Source organism: Onychostruthus taczanowskii, unplaced genomic scaffold, assembly GCF_017590055.1.
Source record: "Onychostruthus taczanowskii isolate IOZ18803 unplaced genomic scaffold, ASM1759005v1 scaffold60, whole genome shotgun sequence".
Classification (NCBI taxonomy): Eukaryota; Metazoa; Chordata; class Aves; order Passeriformes; family Passeridae; genus Onychostruthus; species Onychostruthus taczanowskii.
This window is the reverse complement of record NW_024503680.1, coordinates 753,095-778,933: the sequence shown is the minus strand read 5'-3', so window position 1 is coordinate 778,933 and position 25,839 is coordinate 753,095. Positions and strand designations below refer to the sequence as shown.

The 25,839-nt window shown below is 50.9% G+C and overlaps 1 protein-coding gene across 6 annotated transcripts in view; it reads left to right on the top strand.

The window, feature by feature from the left end:
- Positions 1-24,930, top strand: part of CBFA2T2 (CBFA2/RUNX1 partner transcriptional co-repressor 2) — a 58,754-nt gene extending 33,824 nt beyond the window's left edge. For 3 of the 6 annotated variants that reach the window (XM_041419148.1, XM_041419154.1, XM_041419153.1), the window contains 10 exons: positions 8,101-8,244; positions 11,324-11,565; positions 13,122-13,211; positions 13,940-14,121; positions 14,736-14,989; positions 15,658-15,743; positions 16,705-16,900; positions 18,989-19,060; positions 19,384-19,574; positions 22,445-24,930. In XM_041419148.1, coding sequence (XP_041275082.1) covers positions 8,101-8,244; positions 11,324-11,565; positions 13,122-13,211; positions 13,940-14,121; positions 14,736-14,989; positions 15,658-15,743; positions 16,705-16,900; positions 18,989-19,060; positions 19,384-19,574; positions 22,445-22,732 — 1,745 coding nt within the window. In that variant the 3' untranslated portion in view covers positions 22,733-24,930. The remainder of the gene's footprint in view (positions 1-8,100; positions 8,245-11,323; positions 11,566-13,121; positions 13,212-13,939; positions 14,122-14,735; positions 14,990-15,657; positions 15,744-16,704; positions 16,901-18,988; positions 19,061-19,383; positions 19,575-22,444) is intronic. The other 3 variants (XM_041419152.1, XM_041419150.1, XM_041419151.1) reach the window with 3 other exon arrangements.
- Positions 24,931-25,839: the final 909 nt, after the last annotated feature.

The following is a 25,839-nucleotide window of genomic DNA, read 5'->3' as shown; positions in this document are numbered from 1 at the left end:
ACTTTACACAACATTTACAATAAGCAAAACCCAAGCTCTCTTTTGCCCTGACATCTCATTACCCCACGTGTAGAAGCGCCACAAAATAATCATTAAATAAAAAATCCCAATCTTTGCTAGCAGGCTGTTGCTCCAAGCCTTTCTCCATGGTATCCCTTCTGTACATGTTGTGTCTGGGCTCCACCAGCCTCGGGAGCCGTTAATCTTCCTGGTGTTTTCTTCCCTGAGGCAAATGAGACGCAGATGTTCCCATCTGGAAACTTTGCTCCCGCCACCGTTGTTCCACTCGGAGTCGGAGGCTTTGGAGAGCAGTGCAGCAGGCTGAGACTTTTAAGAAGTAATTTTTTGCCATGATTGTGATAATTGCCTGTTTGATATCTGTAACTGCTTTCATTTTTCATTCCGAGTGCTTTAGCCCAAGGAGTAAATAGTGTGGAGGAGGAAATATTGCTTAATATTGTTATGGGAGTGGGTGATTTAAAAAAAAAAAAAAGATAGTCTTGATTCTGTAGTGTTAAATGGAACAAGGAATTAATGAAAAATTACCAAAATACTTAGCGGTATCTAAGCAAATGAATTAGTGAGCAACTCTGGCTTTGCTGAACGAGTGCCCTGCCCCATGTTATAACCCAGCCAAAGGGGTGGTTTGGGCAGGCTGTGTCACTCCCCTCAATCCCCAAAGTGCTTCCTATCCTGAAACTGCAATGCAGGCCTTGGTTTCCAGGAATGTGTTCTCCTGGGCTATATTCCAGGAGTGTATGCCTCCCTCTGGGGTGGCTGTCTCTGATGAGGGCAGAGCAAGCAGCTGGTGAGGATGAGGAGGGTTCCATGCCCCAGGGCACCTCAGGCTCCCTGGCAGAGCTCACAGCATCCCTGAGAGACAGTGATGAGCAAAAGTTGCTGCCAGGAACATCAGGGGATGAACTTGGGTCCCCAAAATTTATTTGTAGGGATGTTAGTGGTGTGGGAAGGGAATGGCTGTGGTGGTGGCTGGAGCAGCTACAGCTCCTGGGTGGAAATGGCTGTCAGGGTAACTATTCCCTGCCTCCTTCGTGGAGAGAGAGCAGGAGAGTGGGGATTACCACAACAGGGTGGTTTGTGTTCTTCTAGAAGCGAGATGAGTTTGGGGGCTTGATGTACAACAGCTGTGGGGCGTGTTGGATGTGATAGTTTGTGGGGTGAATCCCACATGCAGGGTTTGGTCCTGGCCTGAGTCCGTGGCCCCAGGGGAAGGCAGAGGTCAGGAGGCAGGAGTGCCCTGAAGGCGTTTTGTGCTGCTGGGTCTGACACGGCCATGGCACAGGCAGAGCTGGAGCTGCCAGCGCCTTGTCTGCCTGGGAACTGCCTGAAATCCAACCTGTGCTACTGCTGAGTTCCTAGAGCCAGGCACATTAATAGGATTTTATAAAAATCACTGAAGGGCAAGACGGATAAAGATCTGCAGTCTGCCTTCAGGAATAAATTATTAATCTTATTTCCCTTATTAACTGCTTTCTGGACTGCTTGTGAACGATAACATACTTTGCTCTTTCAAGTTCTTCTATCTGAGTTTCACATTGAATTGAGATTTAAAGTGAAACAGCTGTGTGTGGGAGAGGACTAGATGGCAATGGAGATACACGCGTTTATTTTTGATTTATAAAATGCCTATCCCAGGCTCAGCAGCTCCCTCCTGTGTGATGCAAGGCTCTCCTGAGAGGTGCCGAGCCCTCTCCACTCCCACAGCATCTTACAGCTCAGGAGCTGGGATGTGCCATAAACCCGAGCTAAACGGGGTAAAAATAGGCTGGTCACATGGAGTGGAGGAAATATCTGTACAGGGACATGAGTTGCCCACTGGCACTGCTGCTGTAGTAGCATCTTGGCCAACTGCATGGCATGGAGGGAGGAGGATGGACAGGGACCTCGTGTGACCAGCCCTTGCTGGTGACCTGGTTATGGCACACGCTCGTGTCCCCCAGTGCCGGTTGTAAATCACCTTTTGTTGACTCAAGCAAAGAAAGACCTCTAGAAACCACACCACAAGCAAATAAATGTCAATATTTGTAGAGAGAAGTCATCTTGACTACAGACCTCCCAGTGTCTCACTCTCCTCCAAATTGGGACAGACCCAACCATCCTTTTTTTCTGAAAGCTGCTGTATTGGCTGCCTTGTTCCTGATGCTTATCGTCATCTTCCCCCTCCATCGCTTTTTGATGCAGCAATGCTGCAAAAAGATAAAATATTACTTTTCCCTTGACGATGTGATTGGAGTTTGAGCTTGGGGGAAGCTGACTGGAAGCAGGTGAGGGGGGGAATTGCGGTGGAGAAGCGATAAATGGCATCTTCTGGAAGCCTGAGTAATGATGCTCTTGCTTTGCATGTAGATCACCTCTCATCTGCATGCCTTGGAGAACTGCAAAGGTGCTCTACAGATGGCTTAGAGCCATCAAGGGGAGGGAAAGGCAACCTTGGAGAGGAGGAAAGATGTTAATAAAATTTAAATGTAATTCTTCCCATTTCTCAGTTCCTAAATGTGAAAAATATTAGCTTGGTGGAGACTGAAAACAGATGGTGAGCAGTTGGAGCAGATAAGCATGTTATTCAAAATAAACATTCGCCAAAGCTGGGGAGGTGGCGAACCATATTTCATTTCACCCTATTTACATTATCAGGTCAGGTTACACTGATGCTGCCTCTCGTCTGCATTCAGATGATCAACAGGGACCCTGTGACGAGCCAACTGCAGCACATCCTCCTCGCTGGGACGTCAGGGCTGGCATGGCTGGGCTGGGGCATTCCCTGGGCTGCCTGCAGCAGGAGACATGGAGCTGCTTGCACAGTTATGGAGCAGTTTGGGTCAGAGGGGGCTGTTAAAGGTCTGTCCCTCCGTTTCCCTCTGTCCTGTGACCTCTCTATCCATTTAGCCAAGTTTGGCATTGCTTTATCTAAAACCAGGGACTCTGATCTGTGTAAATGGTGGGGGAAGTTCCAAGGACTGTTTGTAGGAAGGGCTCATTTTGCTGACTTGTGGGTGATCTATAATTCATGCCTCTAGCCCGAGTGCTCCCCTGAGGTGGCAGGGCCAGTGGAAAGAGAGGTGGGGCTGCTCTCCCTTGCTTTGAGGGGTGTTTTGGGACGGGCTGGATCCCCTTTGGGATGTGTGTTTATCCACTGGCTCTGGAATATGCTCAGACCTGGCTCATGGATGACCAAAGAATTTCTCCTGCTGGACATGACCTTGGCTGTTGTTACTGGGATGGTTCTCCTGTCCCTTGCTCTCAAGAGGCAGGTATGAATTTGGGGCTTTTAACTTTTTGGGGTGAGGAGAGGCTTTTTAGGTTATGAATATGTTCTGCCTGTTCCAGATGAAAGTTGAAAACATCAGCTTTGATTAAACTTCTTCTTTCTGTTTGAAATCATTGCATGCTTTCCCTCCTGAGACTGAATCACTGGGCAAACCCTTGGACGCAGCCTTTTACTCAAAAAATACCTTTGTTAATTTACAGGTTTGCAATGTAAGCACTTAGTGATAAAAGCTTTGTTGACTAGGTCTGATTTTGCGCCTGTTCTCTGTCCTGCAAGCTGCCAAAGGGAAAAGCAAACCCTTACCTGGGCATAGCTGCTGGTGTTGTAGGGCTGTCTCATGTTTCTTGTAGTTTTCTCTTATTTCTTCCAAGACATTTCATGGTTTGACTTCTACAGAAATCTGAAGAACTCGAGTCTGGCACATGGGTTGGTGAGACACAGTTCTGACTCTTTGCAGCTTATTTACAAATGACAGCTCCAAAATCATTCCACAGTTCCTCCTTAACTCTCATGCCACGGAATCAAGGGGAATCCTACCTGTGCATCAGGAATGGCTTGAAGATACCACTCAGGGAGGTGATTGTATTAAATTGTGTCCATGCAGACATTGCAGTGTAAATTCATATAAAGCATCCCCATTTTCTGCTCTCTAGCAGTGGCTCTTCCTCTCTTTCCTTGGTCTCAGCAAATCCATGGCTCTGCCAGGGAATCTAGATCAAGGCTTTCTCTTGAGCAGAGTGGAGCCCCTCCTGGTACTGCCTTGAATTATATTTTGAACTTTGGGAAAAGGATGAGGAGGCCATTTGTGTCTGTCTGCCTCATTGTCGCTCTTCTCCAGTTCCTAATCTTGCTTTTTTGGGGAAGGTAGCATGCAGTTCTCCTCATGCACTGTTTTTACTTCTTTTTCATCACTTAGTTTATTCTCTAATTGCCAAAGGAATTTAAGGATTAATTTAAATTCCAGTGTAGTTGAAATACTCCCTAACTTGTTGCTTTTTTTTTTCTTCTGCCTTCTCCCTTTTCCCAAGCCCACAGGCACAAAGAGATTAATAAAGCAGTTTCTTTATACAGTTTATAGTGCAAGTAAATGCTGAGGTTACCTGTCATAGCAACACTCTTTATATTAAACACCATAGGTGGAAGACTTCTTTAAAGAAAATAAATAGGATGAGATCTGTCTGGAGCTGGTGTTGGAACTGGCCCTCTGAAATGTGCTGTGAGAGCTGGGATTGCAGGAGTGGGACCTCTCTGAGCATCAGTTGAGACCCTAGATTTTTTTTTTTTGCATCTTGTCCCATTGTCTCACGTAGCTCTTTCTCCTCTCCAGAAAGAAAAATCATCAGCTGCGTTTAATCCTGACATATGTTCCTTTTTAATTTGTTACGCCAGGATGGCAACTGGAGCAGCGAAGGAAATCTGGTGCACACCGACAGCCAGAGCGGAGCCAGATGAACGCGGGGCCTTGCAGCGTGTCAGGGAGGGAGGGAGGCCTCCAGGTGTACTCACAGCTCTGGGGTTTTTGGTCTCTTGCACACCTGGGCTCCTTAAATGGGGCACAGGAATATCTAGGGCAGGAGCACAGGCTGCTCTGTGCTGCAGCTGCCCGTGCCCAGCCGGCAGCGCGAGCAGCTGAGAGCTGTGAAATCCACCACTGCTGGAGGAGATGGAATTCCTGCATGGAGCCAGGACTAAATCAGCGTCTCATTAAGTTTTGTTTTCTCTGAGTCCTCTTCCCGTGGGGAATTCCAGTGTATCTGAGGCTGGGAAGGCAGCTCTCCCACCCTTTGTCCGCGTTGCTGCCGCCTCTGTCCCTGGTCACCTTGGGCAGGTCCTGGTGCAGAGCTGAGCACGTGTCACTGCAAAGTTTGGGCATCTGGCAGCTTGACAGCCAAAGTGTTGTGCCATGAATATGTCTGGCCTGCTCCTGCAGGCGCTGCTTGAGAAGTAGCACAGCATTTGTGTTTCTGATCCAGGTAAGGTTTGGAAGGAGGAGTTTTTGAAGGAGAACAGTGCAATGTTTCCAGTTTGGGCAGGTATCTTACCCTGGTGCTTGGAGCATTCAGTCATTGACAACAATTATTCTTGTCAGAGTATCATCCAAAATCTGTGATGGCATTTGACTCTTTAGGTGAGTGACGTGGCTGAGTGACTTGCACACATTTTGAGGAGCATCTCTGCATCCTGCCTGTGCAAATGGAGGCAGCACTGAAAAGCTGCTCCTGGTGAGCCAGTAAATATTTTTGAGTGGAAGTGAAAGAATGAGATCAGGAAGGCAGCCTTTCTCCAGGGAGCAGCTCACTGGCTCAGTTTTAGCCTCAGGTCAACTCAAGGCTGACTCAAGCCCTTGGTCACAGCCTGGTTTGCTCAGATGATTCTCATTAAATGGACATGTTTAGGCTAAAAAAGGAGAGCTTCAGAAAGATGGTTTTTATCTGCATTTATAGATGCCCCAGGTCATTAGCAGGAAGCTTTTAAATTTAACAATCCTGTTTGCTTCTTGTCTGTTGGAGTGGGCTTGGAAAGGAAGGTGTTGGCTTCTTGTGGGCTTCAGCTTTAGTGTCTGACACAGTAGCTGGTTTTATTTTGGGGTTATAAATTCCATGCAAAATTTATCTCCCTCCCTATAAATTAACCAAATTAGTTCTGCTTTCTTAATGTGCCCTAGGAACATTTTAGGAAGGAGTAGGAGAAAAGTTAAGGATGCTCTCCAGACTATGGCAGTATCAGATTGGCCATGTAGACCTGGAAAAGGGGTTTCATGGCAAGAGGGAGAAGAGGAGGAGGCAGGTGGGTGACACTGGGTCCCTGGGTGGTCATTGGGCAGCTGACACCAAGTGCTGGAGAGGCACAATTAGTGCTGTTTTGATTAAATAATTTGGGTCATTTAGCAATGTGTCCCTTTCTTGCCTGAGTGATGGAACTCAAACTTTTTGTGGTAGAAATACCCCTAAATTTGTGTACAAAATTTCACTATTTTGCTGCATTTATTTAGAGAGGAAAGAAAGTCATGAGGTTTTCCCTGCTCTTGCTGATAAGCTCACCTGCTGGAATAGGTGCCTACATGTATAAATGATGTCATGTTCCTACATCAGTGCATGGTTATTCATCTGAATATCATATTCATGCATGGGAATGACAGGGAGGGTCTGCACATCAGGGTTCAATTGTATGGAAGCAAGGCCACATGTACAGTAGTTTGCAGTATGGGATTAATGTAGTTATTATAAGTTAAAATTAATAGTAGTTTCCCATGGCTTCAATATCTCCCCACTTCATGAAAGCAAAGCCTAGAATTCTTTCCTTTTCTTGAAAGCTGGTTTAGATAAATGAAGACACAAATGCTCTGGGATGTGGGTTTTGTAGCAATTCCAACCCAAGTTATTCCACCTGTACTGACAGGGCAGGAAAACATGGGTTTTAAGTGTGTATCATCCCTGCTTTCCCTTCCTGCAAACAGCAGAAAGAAATGCTGGGAATAACAAAGTTCATTTGTTACCTCGCTGGCATTCCCCATGACTTGCCATAAGGAAAATAAATGAGGCAGCTCGTGGCAGAGCAGGTGCTGGGGCTGACAGAGCAGATCCCAGGCAGCAGCACGAGGGCTCAGGTGCCAGTTTTTTTTCTCTGCTCTCAAAAGCAGCGTTTTTGTTGTTGGGAGTCAAGAAGTAGCAGGTTTGGGTTGTGTTTCAGCGCACAGTTTTGCCACCTATTCAGCGCTCTGTGGGAATGCAGCATTTAATCCTTTGCCTGGGCTCAAAAGCCGAGTTTCTTGCAGCTGACAGATATTGGTAAGAGCTGTGGATAATGAATTAGGTGGTAATGGTCCCAAGCCCAGCTTGCATCACTGGAGAGATGGAAGTTGGGTTGAGCTCCCTCACAGCCTGAGTTGGAGTGCAGCTGGACGTGCTGGAGACCTGGCCATGTTCCTGGGTGGGACAAGCTGCTCACATCTCCTTAGTGAGTTAATGGAGCCAGGGAGAGGCAGCTTGAGGATCAAGGAGTGGGGACCATCATCCCAGAGGGGTGATTTCTTTGGGGTCATGGACACTGGTGGTGCTGGCAGTGCAATACAGAATACCTCAGGATTGGGACTGGCTCCCACAGGAGCTGTGCTTTGGAGATCCTTAGGCTTTGTCTGCTGAGCTGTCTGCATTTCAAAAACCAAAAATAGCCCAGAACACCACCCTCAAAAAAACCAAAAACATCCCACTATTACATTAGGAGACTTCTTCCTTTTTCTCTTGTGAAGCTGATCCCAGCCTCTGGAGATGGGAGTGTGGTCACACTGCTCCCCTGAGCTGGGACATCCCTCAAGGCTGCAAAGGAAGCTGCAGTTTGAGCTGGTCATAGATTAGACACCAGAGGCTGCACACAGGAGTGGGGCTGTGAGTAGCTGGTATCAGCTCATCTCTACAACCCCAGGCCCATTCCAGTCACTTCTGGCACAGCCCAAGTCCAGATCACTGCTTGCATGGCTCCCAGAGGTTGTGATTCCTCTGCAAAGGCTCAGCGAGGTATGTATCAGAGAGATCTTAAATAGGGGCAAAGCAAATAAACAGAAACTCTTTGAACAGCATCTTTGGGCATGAGGGGTGAGGAGATGGAGTCAGGAGGCTGGGATGGTGAGCACAGACACTGCAGACCATGATCTCTGGTGCCTGTCCCCAGCTCGGGGCCCTCCAGAGCAGCGTGGGAGCCTTGCGTGACTTCCCCCAGCTCTTATCTTCGCCCTTGCAACTGTTCCCGGCGTGCTGGGTGGGGAAATGCGTGTCAGTACTGTCACTAAGTCTTGCCACCTTCTCTTGGTACAGTTGCTGGTGAGAAGAGGGTGCCAGTGATGCCCGGATCGCCCGTGGAAGTGAAGATACAGTCCAGGTCCTCTCCTCCCAACATGCCGCCGCTGCCCCCCGTCAACGCCGGCGGCCCCCGGCCCGTGTCCTTCACTCCGACTGCACGTAAGCCCAGTATTGCTGCTTGTCCTGGGACCAGCTCTAGCCAGCAGGGAAGGCTCTGCTCGCTGAACTCGCTGGGATGTCCCGGCCATCAGCCGGGGCACGGCGGGTGGTGCTGCCTGGCTGTGCGGGAGGGGGGACCGGGGCTTTCCTGCAGTTCTGTAGTGCATGCAGGACGTAAAACAGGCTGTGTAATCCCCCTTTGCCCCCCTGCCTGCTCCTGCCTTGCTCCTGGTGCTGCCTTGAGTCTTTCTCTTGCAGGTGCAGCCTTGATTTTCACCATAAACTCCTTAAGAAATTGAGTCTTTTATCAGGTCAGCTTCAAGCAAGCCAAGAGCTGGGCTTTCCTCTTTATCTTTTGGAGGAGTTAATTCCCACTCTGCTGTATCTCACTTTGCAGGCAGCATTCCTGCAGCTGAGATTAGAAAGTTTTTCATTTTTTTAATTTCCCAGCCTTGAAAATTCCTTGCTGTCCATCCACATTCTCTTTTTTCCATCTTCTCTTTATAATCTTTCCTATTAAGCCACAGTCAGTCCTGATCCTGCCCAGCTTTAGCACAGCCATGCACCCACTTCTCTCTGAGTCTTGCTCAGAGGTGACTCCATGGATGGAAAGGACCTTCAGCCTTTTCTTACAGCCTAAAAAAGGTCTTTTTTTTTTCCTTCTTTAGCCAACATTTAAGCCATTTAATGTCTTTTTAAAAGCATTGTTCCAGAGCAAAGCTGCTTTACTTTGTTGGGCATGGAGTTATCTGACCCCCACACATGGCATGTACATATTTTCCATGCTCTCCTCTCCCCTTTTCCCTGCACAGAGTGTTCCCTAGCTGGTTCTGTGTTGCTGTACTGTCCGTGACAGTGTCTGGGCTATCTCAGAGTTCCATGCTGGCACTGGGATTCGGAGATTTCCAGCCCAGCCTCCTGGAGGACACACTGTGATGTGCTGGCAGCAGCACTAATCACTGGGTTATCCCACCAGACACATTGTCCCCATCTTTATGTGCTCAGGCGTTTTTAATGGCTTTCCTTTTGCTCAGGCAGAAAAAGACCATTAGCAAAGTGACAGAAATTAATTTTTCCAATGAGGATGCTTGGCACCCTGTTAAGGGCCAAGAAGCCTGAATCTGCTGATTGCAGATTACTTAATTGCCTCTTTCCAAGACACATGAGAGATGTGACCTGTGGTGAAGTTCATTCTTGCTTTTTAATTTCTCAGTTGCACCAGAGGGTCTTGGTCACTCACTGGGGGTGTGACCTGCCATGGCTTGGGCAGGTGAGGTGGAGCATTTGGAACAAAGCCGTGCCTGCCTGTGGATCACTGACAGAGGGTTGGAGAAGCAGCAAAACCTTTGACTGTGTAGGACCTAAGGCAGAATTTAAGAGTAGCCTTAGATGATGACTTTGTTCGCAGGAGTTTTATCATCCTGCTGTCCCCAAACCAGCAATCCCACTGGCTGTGGTACGCTGCCTCTCTTGCTGCAGCGCTGTGCTCTCACCTGGAAGTCGAGGTGCCAGCCCTGCTGTGTGGTCTGTGGTGGAGCAGGTCCTGGTGATGTGCAGGATCAGATAAGTGCCAGCTGCCCTGCGGTGGTGCCGTTGGCAGAGGGTCAGGAGGGCTGATCCCAAAAACGCAGAGCGCGGTTACGGGGCTGTGTCTAACGGCATCCCCCTGTCCCCCTGCATCCTCTGCTCCCTGCTCTGCAGCCTCTCCCGAGGGTCTCCCACAGCCCCAGGGGTGTCTCACAGCCCCTCTTTCTCCTGAGGTATAAATAGAGCCCATTGCTCTCCCCAGGCTTTCATCTGAAAGAATAAGAGGAAGTGAAATAGAGAAGGGGGAAAGCGCCTCAGTTGTGGCCACCAGAGAGCACAGAGCTGCACAGCCTTTGCTGTTTGAGAGGAGCTTCTCTTGGCAGCTTCACCCTATTTGTAAACCTTTTGTAGTGAAATAAAGGCCTTTATGAGTAATTACCAGAAAGGCCTTGCCTTTCACATGGCTGTGATGTACTCTGTGGAGCTGTACCTGTGGGAACATCCTGACATCCCTGTGGCTGTGCTGCTTTGGGAGCGTGTGTGAAAAACAGGAGTTTTTTAGGTTACTTTGCTCTATAACAAAAGGTATGAGCTCACATTGCCTTTGTACCTCCATTCCCTCAGTGCTGGCCTTCACCTTCATCTCTTCATCTGTCTGTGAGGGCTGTCACCCTTTGGTTAGCAGGAACCACCTTTGTTGGTCTCTGTAGCCTTATCTTTCCTGGCATCTTAACTGACTCTGGTTAAGTATCCTGTGCTCACCGCAAAGGTCCAGGTGTGTGGAGCCTTTCCAGCCTCCAACCCTGGCATGCCCCAGAGTGGTTTAACTGTTCAAGTACCTCCTGTCTTCTCTGAAAAACCCCTCCTGGGTTCATCAGGATTTGGTATGATCCTCGTGAAGCTGCAGCAGAAATTTTGGCATCTTTTCTTGCAAGTTTCTGCTCCTCCCATAGGCAAGGGGCAGCTCTGCCAGGTGGTTTCAGGGCTGCTCTGAACACCATCACTTGAAATGGTTTTTATACCTTGTGCCCCCCTTGTCAGCACTTAAATCCATAAGGGATTCAGGGCTGGGTTTTTAAGGATAAACCCCATGGATCAGCTATGACTCTACTTCCAATGATGTGCTTTTCACTCTGAAATTCTGGGTTTATACCAAGCTGGGGCCCCAGTGCACAGCTGCTCATCAGACAGAGCTCGGCGTTGCACAACCACAGCATGGAGATGTCAACAATTTATCCTAATCCCTTGCCGAGTTCCCAAACTTCCAGCCCTTCAGTCTGTTTCGACATGCTCACCACTTACAGGAGGCAAAGTTGCAGATGGGACCAGGTTGGAAAAAACAACTGTGTTTGTGAAACTCCCTGTAAATCCCCAGGGAGGGATGGCAGGCGCAGGGCAGGCTCTGCCAGCCCTCCTCGGGCGAGGTGGAGCCACCTGAGCTGCCCCTCAGCAGCAGCAGCAGCCTCCTGCTGCAGGATGGATCCAGTTCAGCACCACACCACAGGGATGTGCCCGCCTGGTGCTCAGCATGGCTTCTGTCTCCCCTTTGCAGTGCCCAACGGAATAAACCATTCCCCCCCGACACTGAACGGAGCCCCATCCCCACCCCAGAGGTTCAGCAACGGCCCTTCCTCATCCTCCTCCTCATCACTGACCAACCAGCAGCTCCCAGCCACGTGTGGAGCCCGGCAGCTCAGCAAGCTGAAGCGTTTCCTCACCACCCTGCAGCAGTTTGGGAATGACATCTCACCGGAGATCGGGGAGAAGGTCCGGACCCTCGTTCTGGCACTCGTGGTAAGTCCTGCACCATCCCAGGCTGCCTGGCTTTTCCCAAGTCCTGGCACACAGTGTTGTGTGTTTGCATCTTTGCTCAGCAAGACTCTTATGTTTGTGCTTCCTGAGAAAATGAATGATTTAGTTTTTCTTTGCTGTGTTTCAAAAAGCTGTTGGTCCGGTGGCTTAGGCCATGAGATTGTGTGCTGAACTTAAGGAAAGCTGGAAGGAATTGGACAGAGCTTTTCTGGAAATTATAGAATCACAGAATTGTTTATTTGGGACCTTAAAGATCATCTCATTCCTAACCCCTGCCATGAGAACACCCTTCAAACCCAAATGAACAGGTCTTGCTGTAGAATTGTGTCCAGTGTTTGCATTTATACAGAATAACTGGGAGAAATGCTGTCCAGTGCATTAGACATGATACTGCACCTGCTTTACAAAGGCATGAAGTGACAGGACAAGAAGGAATGGCTTTAAACTGAAAAAGAGGAGGTTTGGATTGCATATAAGGAAGAAATTCTTCCCTGTGAGGGTGGGCAGGCCCTGGCACAGGGTGCCCAGAGAAGCTGTGACTGCCCCTGGATCCCTGGAAATGTCCAAGACCAGGCTGGACAGGGCTTGGAGCACCCGGGCACAGTGGAAGATGCCCCTGTCCATGGCAGGGGTGGAATGGGATGCCTTTAAGGATATTTCCAGCCCAAACCATTCTGTGACCTTGGACTGAGGCCATGGGCAGCTGTGGTCCCGTGGGGCACCCCGTGGGGCTCCTGCACTGATCTCTGCTTTTTGGCACATTTTCTTTTGAGGCTCAGCAGGCCCTGAAGGGAGCTAGACTGCAGCAGCCTGGAGCATTTCTGCTTCCAAGGCAAACCTCAGGCTGTCCATGTCCTCTGGGTCACTCCCAGGGCTTAAGCACTGGATGTGAAATGCTGCTGCTGCATTTATGTAGCATATTTAATTCCATGGTTGTAGGGCAGTACCTCAGCCTACCCTTTTGGGGAGGGAAGGAGAAGCTGTCCAGGTCCCTTTGGCTGTTGTTCTCACCCCGATTGTGCTTATTGCTGCAGGGGTGAGTTTTGCATATGCAGATTATCAAATGCTGCTGTCCCAGGGATTCCCCAGCCTGAGCAGCCCCGGGGGAGGCAGGACTGGACCGGGGGGGACCACAGTGAACAGAAGGCTGCTGAGCCTCCATGGATAGGTTAGATGAGAACTGAAGGAGAGGAAGGTGCGCAGTTCTGAGCAGCTGGGATCAAAGTCTGACTCTCCACAGCCTGCCCCAGCATGCAGCAGATGCCAGCTGGGTCCTGCTGCCCTGGAGTCAGCCTCTGCCTCCCACTCTGGAGCTGGGGGGTGCTCACCCAGGCAGTTCCCACCCCTCTCCTATTGCAGCATTCCTGCTCTGCTGGCCTGAGCCTGGCTGGCTGCATCCAGCAGGATCCAATGCAAACACTGTCAGTCCTGGAGCAGCAGATGCTGTCTCCCTCCCAGTTCTGTTCATTTGGAGCCATTTCCCACATGTCTAAAAATAAGAACAAATTGCCATTTCATTTCTTAATTTCTTTTCTCAGAACTCAACGGTGACAATCGAGGAATTTCACTGCAAGCTGCAAGAGGCGACCAACTTCCCCCTGCGGCCATTTGTGATCCCCTTCCTGAAGGTGACAGGGAGCTGCTGGGGCTTGCTGCCACTCCGTGTGCCTGCCTGTGCCTCTTGGCACTGTGACACTGCTGGGAGAGCTCTCCTTGCAAACACCACAGCAATTCTGCTGGAGCCCAGGACAGACTGCACAGAGCGTAGCGCTGGCCGTGTGGGACTGGCTGGCGTTGTGCTGTGTGCCACATATGTCTGCTTGTGTGCTGGAGATAAAGGAGGCAAACCAAGCTCCATGTGGCAGCTTCTGAGCCTGTAATCTTATTTGCAAATGTTCAGATCTAGAATGTTTGAAGTGCTGGCACACAGAGTCTGTCTGGGATGGTTAAATCACAGAATCACAGGATGGTTTGGGTTGGAAGGGACCTTAAAGCTCATCTCATTTCAGCCCCCTGCCATGGACAGGGACACCTTCCACTAGACCTGGTTGGTCCAAGTCCTGTCCAGCCTTGCCTTGAGCACTTCCAGGGATGGGGATTCCACAACATCTCTGGGTAACTAGATGCTGGAAGCACACAGTGCTTCCTGTAACACCTGGATTTTGGGTCCACCAACATCAGGCTCCTGGGAAAACACAGGTAAATCTGAGAGTGCAGACCCCAGGAGCTGGGGGACCCTGAGTGGGGGTCATGGGTCACAGGTGTTACTGCTCTGAGCTAGTAATGAAAACCAGACTTTCTGGAACAGCTGGAAACCCCTGCCCTGCTGTAATCCAGCCCTGTGCTTGTTTTCCAGGCCAACCTGCCTCTGCTTCAGCGGGAGCTGCTGCACTGTGCCCGTGCTGCCAAGCAAACGCCCTCCCAGTACCTGGCACAGCACGAGCACATCCTGCTCAACACCAACACCACGTCTCCTGCCGACTCCTCCGAGCTGCTCATCGAGGTCAATGGCAATGGCAAGAGGCACAGTCCAGACAGGTGAAACACAGCTTTTGTCACTCTGCTCAGTTGCTGAAGTCGTGATTTTTGTTTTATGTTTCCTGCTGGCAAAGCTTTAAGCGGCATTCATGATCTTATCACTCCCAACAACAATTGTGGCTGTTCTAAGACTCCAATGACTGCTCCTACTGCACTATGAATTCAGGTTGTGTTCCTCTTTCAGGCAGGATGTGTCCCAGAGGGACTTTTGGGTAGCACTGAAAAGCCAGAGAGCTGAGCAATTTCCCACCCCCAAGGCAATGAGCGGAGGCACTGGCAGGGCTGGGAAGGATGCGCTTCATTTTCACCACGTTTTATTCCAAGATAAAAGTTGTTATGCAATTATGTGGAGCATGCCTCAAATTTATAAAAACTGTGAAATTTTAATTTGGTCATGCTCAGAGAGATGAATCACAACACTCAGGCATCCTGAACCCTTTTCTTTGACGGGGTCGCTTTGTGCATCGCCTCACAAATTGAGCGCATTTGTTTGAGCTCTCTGCATTTACCCCGTGGTAGATTCCTTGCTACCCAAACCCTGCTGATTCTAAATCTGCATCTGAGTACATGTATGGGATGCTAAGGAATGGCTGTCTCTGCTGGTGTGATTGCAGGAGGGAAGACAGCAGCTTTGAGAGGGAGCCGCTGCCAACAGAGCCTCCGGCCAAGAGAGTTTGCACCATCAGCCCCGCGCCCCGGCACAGCCCTGCCCTCACCATCCCCCTGATGAACCCCAGCGGGCAGTTCCACCCCACCCCACCACCCCTCCAGCACTACACCTTGGAAGATATTGCCACCTCCCACCTCTACAGGGACCCCAGCAAGATGTTGGAGCACAGAGAGATCCGGGACAGGCACAGCGGGCTTGGTGAGAGCCTGGAGGGTTCCTGGTTGAGCTTTGGTGTTGGTCTCTGCTTGGCCACTTGTACCCAAAGATGGTTGATGCTGGGCATGTCCTCACAGCTGAGTCTTTGCAGGGAGTTCAGAGGAAACAGCTCCCCATGGGAAGTTACAAACAGGAGGATTGAGAGTTTGTATTTCCCTGTATGAAGGCTGGAGTCATTGAGGGTGAGGAGGAAGGACTTACGTGTGAGTTGAGTGTAGCCAACCCAGCAGGCAGGAAGAGAGGGCAGGGAAATAGAAATTAACTTTTCCAAGATCTCCCTAAGCAGGAGAAATAGAGATTGACCCCCTGCCCTGTTTCTGCAAGGGATGTGTGGGAGGTGCATGATGTTTTTCCAACACAACAGCCTGAATCACAGGCTCTGAGCTGCTGTGGGTTTATAACAGGAGAATCAGCTCCACAAGCAGGTCAGAGCTGGAGCCACAAATGGATTGTAGCACTTCCCAGACAGTGAAGCAGACAGGGATAAAAAAAGCACCAGCACAGAATTACCCCTGTAGAGCTGCCACCTGGAGATGTGTTTTAAAATCCCAGCTATGTGGAGCTGGAAGTAGAGCTCTTTATTCTTGCTTTGGGGCCACTTCTCTCTCCACTGGTCCATCTAATCCCTCTGTGGCTGTGTTTTGTTGCAGGGTTGAATGGAGGCTACCAGGATGAGCTGGTGGATCACCGCCTGACAGAGAGGGAGTGGGCGGATGAGTGGAAGCATCTCGATCACGTAAGGATCTGCAGGGGCTGTGGGAAGCTCTGTGGGAAGCAGCAACCCAGTGTTCCACCTGCTCCAGTTGGTGATTTCCTTGTTGATACCATATCCAGGCTCTCCTGGTGGCTGGTGGAGGAACAAGCCACCACAAGCAGGTGCATGGTGGGGAGAGCTGAGAGGAGCTGTAGCACTTTCCTGGCAGGTTTCCTCTGCCCATGGTCAGTGGTAACTAAAATTGGTGTGGATGAAGTGTCTGGAGCTGGGGAACTTCTCCTGCAAAAATGCTTCTCCTCCATGGCCAGGTGCTGCCATGGCTGGCTGAACAACCAAACTCAGCTTTATCCCCACTGGGATCTTTTCTGCCCTAGCCCTGGACAGCACAAGTGCACAGATGCACTAAGCGCAGTCAGGATATGGACTTACAGAATGAGTAAACCTATCATTACTGTATTTTAATACTTTTTTTCTCCTGAGGTGCCAGCCTTTTATGGACCAAAAAAGGCACCAACAACAAGACCTGGCAGATTTTATGCTGAGGTTTTTCCTTCTAAGCAAAGCAGCTCCTCCAGGCACTTCACAGCTGCTTCCGTCAAAGAGATGGGATTAAAATTCAGCTTTGATCATAAATGAAGAGAGACCTCATGGTTTAAAGCTAATGGGTTTTTTTGAGGGGATGGTGTTGGGTTGGAGCAAAGGCCCTGTAGCTGAATATTTGGAGTTGGACTGTGACTCTGGAGCACTGACCCCACGATTTTAACCAACCCTAATCCTGTGGGGAGTGGTGGGGTGCTCACTTGTAGGAGCACGGCCTGGAGTTGTTGAGCTACCTCTTGTGGTGACCCTGCCTAGTGCTGTCTCCTTGGGCACAGCACCATCCCAAACCCTGGGAAACCACCCCGCTCCTGTCTCATCTGCTTGGGATGAGATTTCACCTCTAGGGTGAAACCCAAGACGACTGAGACCCTTTCCCCCGCAGGCCCTGAACTGCATCATGGAGATGGTGGAGAAGACGCGGCGCTCCATGGCGGTGCTGCGGCGCTGCCAGGAGGCCGACAGGGAGGAGCTCAACTACTGGAAGCGGCGCTGCTCCGAGACGGCCGAGCCGCGCAAGGCGGGCACCGAGCTGCTCAGCCGCCAGCACAGCCCCGCCAGCGCCGACTCCGCGGGCAGCGGTGAGCGGGGCAGGCAGGCAGGGAGGGTCCTTGGCGCCACTCGTGGCATGAGTTTGGTTAAGCACTGCTGTGGATGTGACAGCCTGTGGCATTCACGTTCTCTGGAAAAATCCCTTTGCCCAGGATTTTTCTCCTGGGAAGCTGAGAAGCCTCAGAGAAAAGGAAAACAATTCTTATCCCATTTGCTTCTCCTGTGTTTTGCTCCTTTGGAATGTGTTTGGGGATTGTTTACCCACAGGTGATTGTTTCACTGGGTTCTGCTGTGAGTTGTTTTCACTCTTTGGCCAATCAGGGCCAAGCTGTGTCGGGACTCTGGAGAGAGTCACCACTTCTCGTTTTTATCTTTTTAGCATTCTGTAAGTATCCTTTCTGTATTCTTTCGTATAATATAGTATTCTTTAATATAATATAGCATCATAAAGTAATAAATTAGCCTTCTGAGAACATGGAGTCAGATTTATCATTTTTGCCTTCATCAGGACACTTCCCAGCAAATACAACAACAGCCTGGTCAGAGAGAGAGAAAGCTGGATAAGTTTTCTCATGAATTGGTCAGGGAAGCTGTAGGGAGCTGGAGGGAAATAATGATAGTCAAATATTAAAACAATCTGCAGGTGGTGTTTTTTAACAAGTTGTTTTGCTGTTTTTCTCATAAGGTTGTTTACAAATGGGTGTCTTGTTAATTAGGCAATCATGTGAAATGTATTGATTAAATCACCAATCAGGTGCACCTCTAGTGAACTAAGGTATAAAAAGCAGAGGATCAAATAAACGGGGCTTTTGCCTTCCACAAACAAAAAAAAACCTAAAAAAATCCCAAAACAAGCAAACAAAAAACAACAGGCTGTCACATCCACACAGTGCTTAAGTATTTTCTCAAGGATTTGAAGAGAGGTGACACAGGAAGCAGTTTTTGTCAGTGTCTAAAGGCGCTTTTGCTCATGCTTTCCTTGTCGCTGCTGGCCAAAGTTGGTCCAAAGCTGGGGGTGAAAAGGAGGGAAGAGGTGTTATTCTCCACCACTCTCCCCCTTCCAGTCCCTCTTGCCTGAAGGATTTTAAATGTCAAGGTCTATTTATTCTAAAAATAACAAAGGCTTTTGTAAGTGTAATAGCTACCTGTGTTACTAATTCTATTTTTGTATCATGAGTCAACTTTATCAAAGCTGACTGTTTCCCCATCCAGTATGCAGGGGTTTGACCCTATAGAAAAAATAAATGTAAAATGCTGATTTATTTCAGTGTAATTCTGATTTCCATCCAAAAAAACCCACTGCAATTCAAGTTCTGGGGAAAAAAACCTCTGATTATTCAGTAATAAAGATGGATTTCTTCCAGCAAGAATAAATATCAATTTGATGTATATTCTACTTGTTTGTATACAAAATATAGAGTGAATCCTCCTGCAAGGAATCCAAGTGCCTCTGGCTCCAGTTGCCACCAAGCCTGAGGAGCAGTGGGTGTATGTGACAGCCTGGGGGGCACAGGCAGCTTTTAGCCCTTCTATATTTGAGTATATCATGACTAATACACTTCCAGCCCCATGTTGTTAAAGATGATATAATTAAAAATTTTTATGTAAATTTGGAAAGCTGTTGCTTTCTCCCCTTGTGGGACCTAGGGTTAATTTTCAAACTCTATTGCTCTTGTGAGAAGGTTCAGTTAAGCATCAAGCAGCATCTCCAGGTGTTTTGGAGGACAGTTTTTCCATCAGTTCAAGCCTTTGAATTGCCCTGGGGTTGGGAAGTGCTGTGCTTAATGTAAACTGCTGGTACACAGATTGATGCTCACAGCCTCTGGACAGTGCAGAAGTTGGATAACATACATTTGTAAGCATTGCCTGTTGTTTTAGAGTACCAGGAGATAGGTTATACAGTGTCATAAATTATGCAAGGTGCTAATTAAATGTTGCAATTTATCATCTGGGTGTTTGGGGAGTGGCTTTAACCGTAGGAATGCTCTGCTTGAAGTTGGAGTTTTAGCTGGTCAATCCTTCCCTGCCCCATGATGTCCTGAGCTACCCCTGGGCATGTGAGCAGCAGCTGGGTAGGATGAGGCTTTGCCAACCTTTCCCTGTGTCCCTCCCTCCAGCAGATTCCCTGCGGGAGTTCAGCAGCAGGTCGGGGACGGGCTACGTCACGGAGGAGATTTGGAAAAAAGCCGGTGAGTGCTGGCGGTGACCACGGCCGGGATCCTGCCGCATCAGGGCTAAACACAAAGCACACATGCTGCGGGTTTGCTGTGCAGAAACAGCAGGAGCCCAGCTGCAGCAGTGCCCCAGGATGTGCACATCTGGCTGCCATCATCCCCATCCTGGCTTTCCCACAGGGCTCTGCTCCTCTGATGCCACGGGGATCCCGTGGCGCTGAGCATGGCCTCACCGCTCGTTGGATGCTGGTGCTGGGAACGCACAGCTGGGGCTGTGTTTCTCTGGGAGGCTCCCCTCACTCCCAGGGTGGGTGGGTGAGGCTGCTCTTTCCTTCCAGAAGAAGCTGTGAACGAGGTGAAGCGGCAGGCCATGTCGGAGGTGCAGAAGGCGGTGGCCGAGGCGGAGCAGAAGGCGTTCGAGATGATCGCGTCGGAGCGGGCGCGCATGGAGCAGACCATCGCCGACGCCAAGCGCCAGGCCACCGAGGATGCCTTCCTGGTCATCAACGAGCAGGAGGAGTCCACCGAGGTGAGGTGCCAGGGACAGCCTGGCAAGGGCTTGCCAAGGCTGCAGAGTCTCCAGGTCAAACCTGCAGGTCCCCCACCCCTTTTCACAGAATCGTAGATCACACAATGGGTTGGGTTGGAAGAGATCTCAAAGATCATCTCATTCCAAGCCCCTGCCATGAGCAGGGGCACCTGCCACTAGACCAGGGGGCTCCAAACTCCATCCTGTTTTCAATACCTTTTGGTATTGATATATTGATTGGTCTTTCTCCAATCAATAACTAAAGCAGTGCACCAATATCGTCCAAAATCCTTTTTAGCTTTTGCTGGCAGGGATTCAGCCTGAACAATGTCTGTGGAACCCAGTGTGCAGCCACTGGGTTCCCTGAGCTGGATTCAGTGTAATGACCAGGGATTTTGTAGGATTGAAAGAGGTGTAGAAGCAAAGAGAAAAGGATGCTGGTGCATGCAGCAGTTTAGCTCAGAAATTATGGTGGGGTACTTGATCTTTGCAGGAAAGAAATTGCTGTTTGTGGGCTTGAAAATAGGGCAGGGCAGAAGCTGGGCTGAAGGAAAGGCTGTTGCACATTCCTGGTGGTCTGTACCACACTTGCATGTTGGATAACAAGGGATGGATCTTGGTTTGTCATAGCCAGTGCCATGTGCTGAATGGGTGCCTCAGAGAATCTCTTTCTACTCTTCAGTCATCAGTCACCCTCGCTGTTGCTTAACAGGAAGTTCACTTGGTAGAGCTTTTGAGATTTTGGGCAAGGGGAATCACATGGCTCATTCCTGCACTACCACATACCATCCATGTAGGCTTTGCTCCCTATTTTCTCTACAAGAGCAGAGGGTTTGTGTCTGCTGAGCAGAAATCTGATGGGACTGTGCTGTTCATGTCTGCTGGGATGTGGGGGTAGCACATCCATCCCCTCCTCCTGGTGGGTTTCACCTCAGCTGGGGCTCGGGAAGTGTAGCCAGAACCCTGGAATTTCTAGGTGTCATTCCAGAGAATGATGTCCATACTGCAATTCCCAGTGAAATTGCTGAGGGTTGAACGCACCAGTCGCATGATGGGAGTGGGTGGAACTGCTCAGGAAACCATGGAAGGAATGAAGCAAGTAGTGATTGCTCCATAGGGGAATAGCAGAGGAGTGTCCTCCTCCTCCAGCTGTGCTGAGGAGCAGGCTGGGACCTCAGGAGCTGCTGAGCACCCCAGTGCAAGCCCTAGAGCCCTTGTCTAAAAGCTGTCCTGTGTTCTGGCACATCTTGTAACCTTTTCAACACAGTTGAAAAACACTTGAAGTGTAAACAGCTGCAAAGCAGTGACCCAGTTTTCCATGAACTACTACAGCCTTTGGTAGGAGCTTTTTGGTCCCAAGTCCTGCTTCTTCTGGAAGGTGGAGGACTTTGGGGACACAGAGGCTCTGGAGCAGCTCACTCCAAAGTGAACCGCTCAGGTGCTTCACTGCCAGCCCATAAAACATCACCATGAGCTGGTGGCTCTGGTGCTGAGCCTGGCAGTGGGAATCTCCCAGCCCTTCCCCACGGCAGGGCTGCCTGGTGGAGCCCAGCACCTCCCAGCACCCCCCTCCCACAGCTCTTTGATGGTGGTCACAGCAGCCGTGTCCCCACAAAGGCCAGCTCTGACAGAAGCTGCGTTCCCACAGCTGAGCTTCCCTCCTCAGTGCGTGTTTGCTACGCCCTGGCCCAGCTGCAGGGAAGCTGCTCCCCCGTTCCTCCCCTCCCCAGAGCAGCTGCAGCCCTCGCTCCGGGCTGGCCCCTTGCCCCGCGCTCCCAGGGAAGCGGTGGCACGCGGGAGCCACCAGCTGACACCTCTCCCGACGGCCAGAGGGGCTTTGCTCCGCTTCCACGTTGAAGCTCAGGCTCTGGCAGTGCTTCCACCTGGCTGGGAGGCTTTCAAAAGAGCAATTGCTTTTCCAAATCGGCCTGTTCCAGCCTCTTGTGCAGCGAGGCAGGGTGCGGAGCAAATGGTGCCTGTGCAGCGCGCCGTGATCCCCGCGGAGAGAGAGCGCTTGGCTGGGAGCAAGACCAAAATAGAGCTGCTTAAAACAGGAAATAAAAAGGCCCAATAGGAGCATCTGCAGCGTGTTTTTCAGTCCATGCCTGCTGTTTCCTCTCTGCATTCGGGTGGGTCTAGGGGAGAGGATGTGCCTGGAGCAGTGTGACAGCAGCTGTGGGCAAACAGCAGTGGGGGTTAGAACCGTTGGCAAAGAGCTGGGAAATAGCAGGAATTAATGGATTGCTCATTTTCATATTCTCAAATCTGGGCCAGAGGGGATGAACAGTCCCCTCCAGAGCTGAGTCAGCACCATCCTGCAGCTCCCAGGGAAACTAAACTGTGTCCAGTTCTGGCCCCTCAGTTTAGGAAGGATGTTGAGGTGCTTGAGCACATCCAGAGGGGAGCACCAAGGCTGGTGAGGGGCTTGGAACACAAGCCTTATTAGGAACATTTGAAGGAACTGGGGTTGTTTAGCCTGGAGAAGAGGAGGCTTAGAGGTGACCTTATTGCTCTCTACAACTTCTTGAAGGGAGGTTTAGACAGGTGGGGGTCGGTCTCTTCCACCGGGCAGCACTGACAGAACCAGAGGACACAGTCTCAAGCTATGTCAGGGGAGGTATAGGTTGGATACTAGGAAAAAAAATTTTCACCGAAAAAATAATAGAGCACTGGAATGCTCTTCCCAGGGAGTTGGTGGAGTCACCATCTCTGGATGTGTTTACAAAAACACTGGACATGGCACTTGGTGCTGTAGTCTAGTTGGGGTGTTAGCGCATAGGTTGGACTCGATGATCGTGGAGGTCTCTTCCAGCCTCATGGTTCTGTGATCCTGTGAACCCCTTTCAAGCACAGTGTCTTTGGTCTTGCAGAGCTGCTGGAACTGCGGCCGCAAGGCCAGCGAGACATGCAGCGGCTGCAACATCGCCCGGTACTGCGGCTCCTTCTGCCAGCACAAGGACTGGGAGAGGCACCACCGCATCTGTGGGCAGGGCCTGCATGGCCAGAGCAAGCCCCTGGCCCTGCCCACGGGCCGGGTGGCAGCGGCAGCCAAGAGCCTCGATGGCATCCCCAGCCCAGCCCTGGAGAAGACCTCGGCCACCACCTCGCGCTCCTCCACGCCAGCGTCCGTGACAGCCGTAGACACGAACGGACTCTAGGAGGGAGGCCTGGCTTCACTCCACTGGATGAGTTCCTGGGGTTTTGAAGCTGAAAAACCCCCTGCAGCAACTGTTATCACTTGACATATTTGACACATCGGAGCGCCGACCCTCCGGCTTTGCCCTCTCATCCTGCCTTTTCCTTTGTGGCTCTTGGACTTGGGTGAGCCTCGCCTGCAGCACCTCCTTGCTCCTCTCAGGGGGACACCAGAGCGGTGTCAGGACCTGGGGGACACTGGGCACATGCTTGAGGGAACTGGACTTGGGGGAGAGCGCTGGCACGCGCCGGAGATGCTGATAGTGTGGTACCCAAGCACGGAGCCCTGTCCTTGTGGCATGCTCAGACTCGCTTCCCAAGGTGTCAGAGCCACCACTGCCTCCTTCTGCCACCTTTCCTCCATAATATCCGTGTTTATTCCCTGCTCCCAGCCAGCTGGCCTGCTCTCAGGTGGCTGTGTGGGCCGGTTGTTGCTGTGAACAGACCAGAGCCAGTTTCCCAGCGGGAGCATCTCATCCTCTGTGCAATGGCAAAAGCTGAGCCCACTTCTCCTGCCTCCAGGCTGGCAGCTGAGGGTTGCAGAGAGGGAGGAGGGGATTTGTCTGCTCTAAAACAAGAGGCAGTGGCAGGGAGGTGCTGCTGGATGGCCTGGGTTTCATCCTGGTCTGTGGTGAGACAGACAGTTGGGTGTTTCCTGGGTGGGGCCTCTGCTGGGGGAACACGTGCACAGCAGATCTGGGCTGGGTGCAGGTGCCCTTTCCACCTGGGGGCCCTTGTTTTGTTTTTTCACTGCCTGGAAGCTGCTGGTTTGTGAGTTCCTGCTGTTGTTTTTGAGCCCAGGGAGCCTCACTGATGTGAGAGGTTGTTTACAGCCTGTGCTCTCCACTCACACTGGTAAAAGAAAGGCAGGACTGGGTATCTGTCCTTTGTGGATTTTTATCCCCTGCTCCAGGGGATTCCTGCAGTGCTGCATTCAGAGATGCCCAGGGATGTGCATCCACCTTCAGAGATTGTCCTGAAACCCCAGGATCAGAGGATCCCAAAACTAGAGGATCACGAGGTCCCTGGGGAAGGGGGCCAGCCTGGGGAGCTCTGTTCATCACAGAGTCCCTGCTGTGGGGTGGAAAAAGGGACTGGGGGACCCAGGGCAGTGCAGGCCTGTGACAGCACAGCCCTGCAGCAGGGCTGGCCAGGAGTGTCACACAGGGTGGCAGTGGCACAGCCCGTGGCAGGGAGGGGACATGCCCTCCAGGAGCTGCTCCCAACTCCCACAGGGGCTCTAGAAATCCTTCTCTTCAGCAGAGCCGTGTTTGGGACTGTGTGTGCCACTGCTGGGCTGGAGCCCAATGAGGCAAGTAATTCCCAATTCATTTTTGATCACTTTTTCAATTGGAGGGTGACAATGGAGCTGTAATGAGTTGTCATGAGGGTGAGCAGGGAACCTGCTGCTCCAGCCCTGGCCCCTTGGGAAGCTGCTCTTGTGGGATGGAGCTGGTCTGCAAGGTTTTATTAAAAAGCCACAAGGTCTCCTGGTGTTGAGGTGAATCCCACAGCTCCAGTGCCCTGGGGATGTCTCTCCTCTGTCCCCAGGAGTTGATGCTGGAGCACACTGGCATTGAGGCAGCTCCCAGTGGGGTGGCACTGGAGCCACCCTGACCTGCAGCAGCCCATCCTAGGGCTGTCAGGAAGGGACTTCCTGCCCTAAGGGACACTTGTGGAACAGCCTCAGGTCAGTCCCACGTGGCTGTGGTGTCCTCTCCTCACCTGCAGCCCCAGCCTCACGCTGTGGGTGTGTGGTGGCAGTGCCAGGCTGGGCTGGGGAGGGGGAGCAGGGCAGGGCTGGAAGGAGCTGCTTGTAAATAGATTGTCTTCCATAATTCTCATGCAACGTTGATGGCTGTGTATTAAAATTAACCCCAGTGTAAATGAATGAAATACTAACAGTCACGATTAGAATGATTGCTTCTTTTCTTTTTTGTCGTTTTTTTAAAAGATGGAATGATAAATGTGAACTTGGGGTGTGGGAAGACATTGGGTTAAGGTTTCTATTTTTTTTTTTTGACATTTAATTCTGTAATAGAAATTTGTTACTTCATTCCTGTGCATAACTTATTTAATGTCCTGTATAAAGGAACCCAAACTGTTACAGATGTATTTAGTTTGTTCTACTCAAAAGTAGTCAATAAAAAGACTATATTCATCCTCCAGCTCCCTTCTCTCTGGGAAGGGGCAGAGGTTTTCAGCAGTGCTCAGGCAGCTCTTGGGGTTTTTGGGGAACGCTGCCACACCTTGGCCTTGGCCAGGGGACTTCTAGGGACAAAAATTGCCTCCCCTGTGGTGGTGATGCTGTGGGCAAAGCCTGGGAGCAAGTGCAGGCAGAGCTGGAGTTCAGCCCTATCCTCAGTGATTTCTGTAGCTCATTGTGTTGGTTTCTGAGCTTTTTTTAAATGATCTTTTTTTATGTGAGCACAGAGCAGCCTGTAGGGTGCTGTCTCAGCTGGCTGCCACTGCCAGCCCTGTGCCCCCCAGGGATGCCCCCTGACCACACCTTGGCTTCATCTGAGGATTTTGGTCTCCAGGCTGCTGCAAACATTAATCCAGTGGTGAAAAAACCCAAAACTGAGGGGTGGACCCCACACAGGGCTGGGGAGGCAGCTCAGGAATCCCAAACCAGTGCCTGCTGCAGCTCTGCCCCTGTGGCTGCCCCTCTCTGACCCCCCTGGCTGTGCCCTGGCACAGCCTGTCCTTTCCTGATGGTGCTGCTGTGGCTCCAGCACATCCCTGCATCCCCTGTTTGTCACTCCCAGGGACAGCAGTGTGGCCCTGCAGCTGCCCCTGCCCGGGGCTGAGCCACTGCTGCCCCATGGTCCCAGCAAATCCTGGCTTTGGCCAGGGGCAGCAGCAGCAGGGATTGAATCGGGGAGACAACGGGGTGCATGGGGATGTGTCCCCGTGGGAACAGGGACAGGCTCTGCCCCCATCCCTGGGAGGGGCATTTGTGCTTTGGGTGCTGAGCCTGCCCTGGGCTGGGGTCTGGCAGTGCCCAGCTGGGCTGGCAGCAGCGGCTGCTGTCCTTCCAAGCAGGAGCTTCCCTGATCTCTGCAGGTGG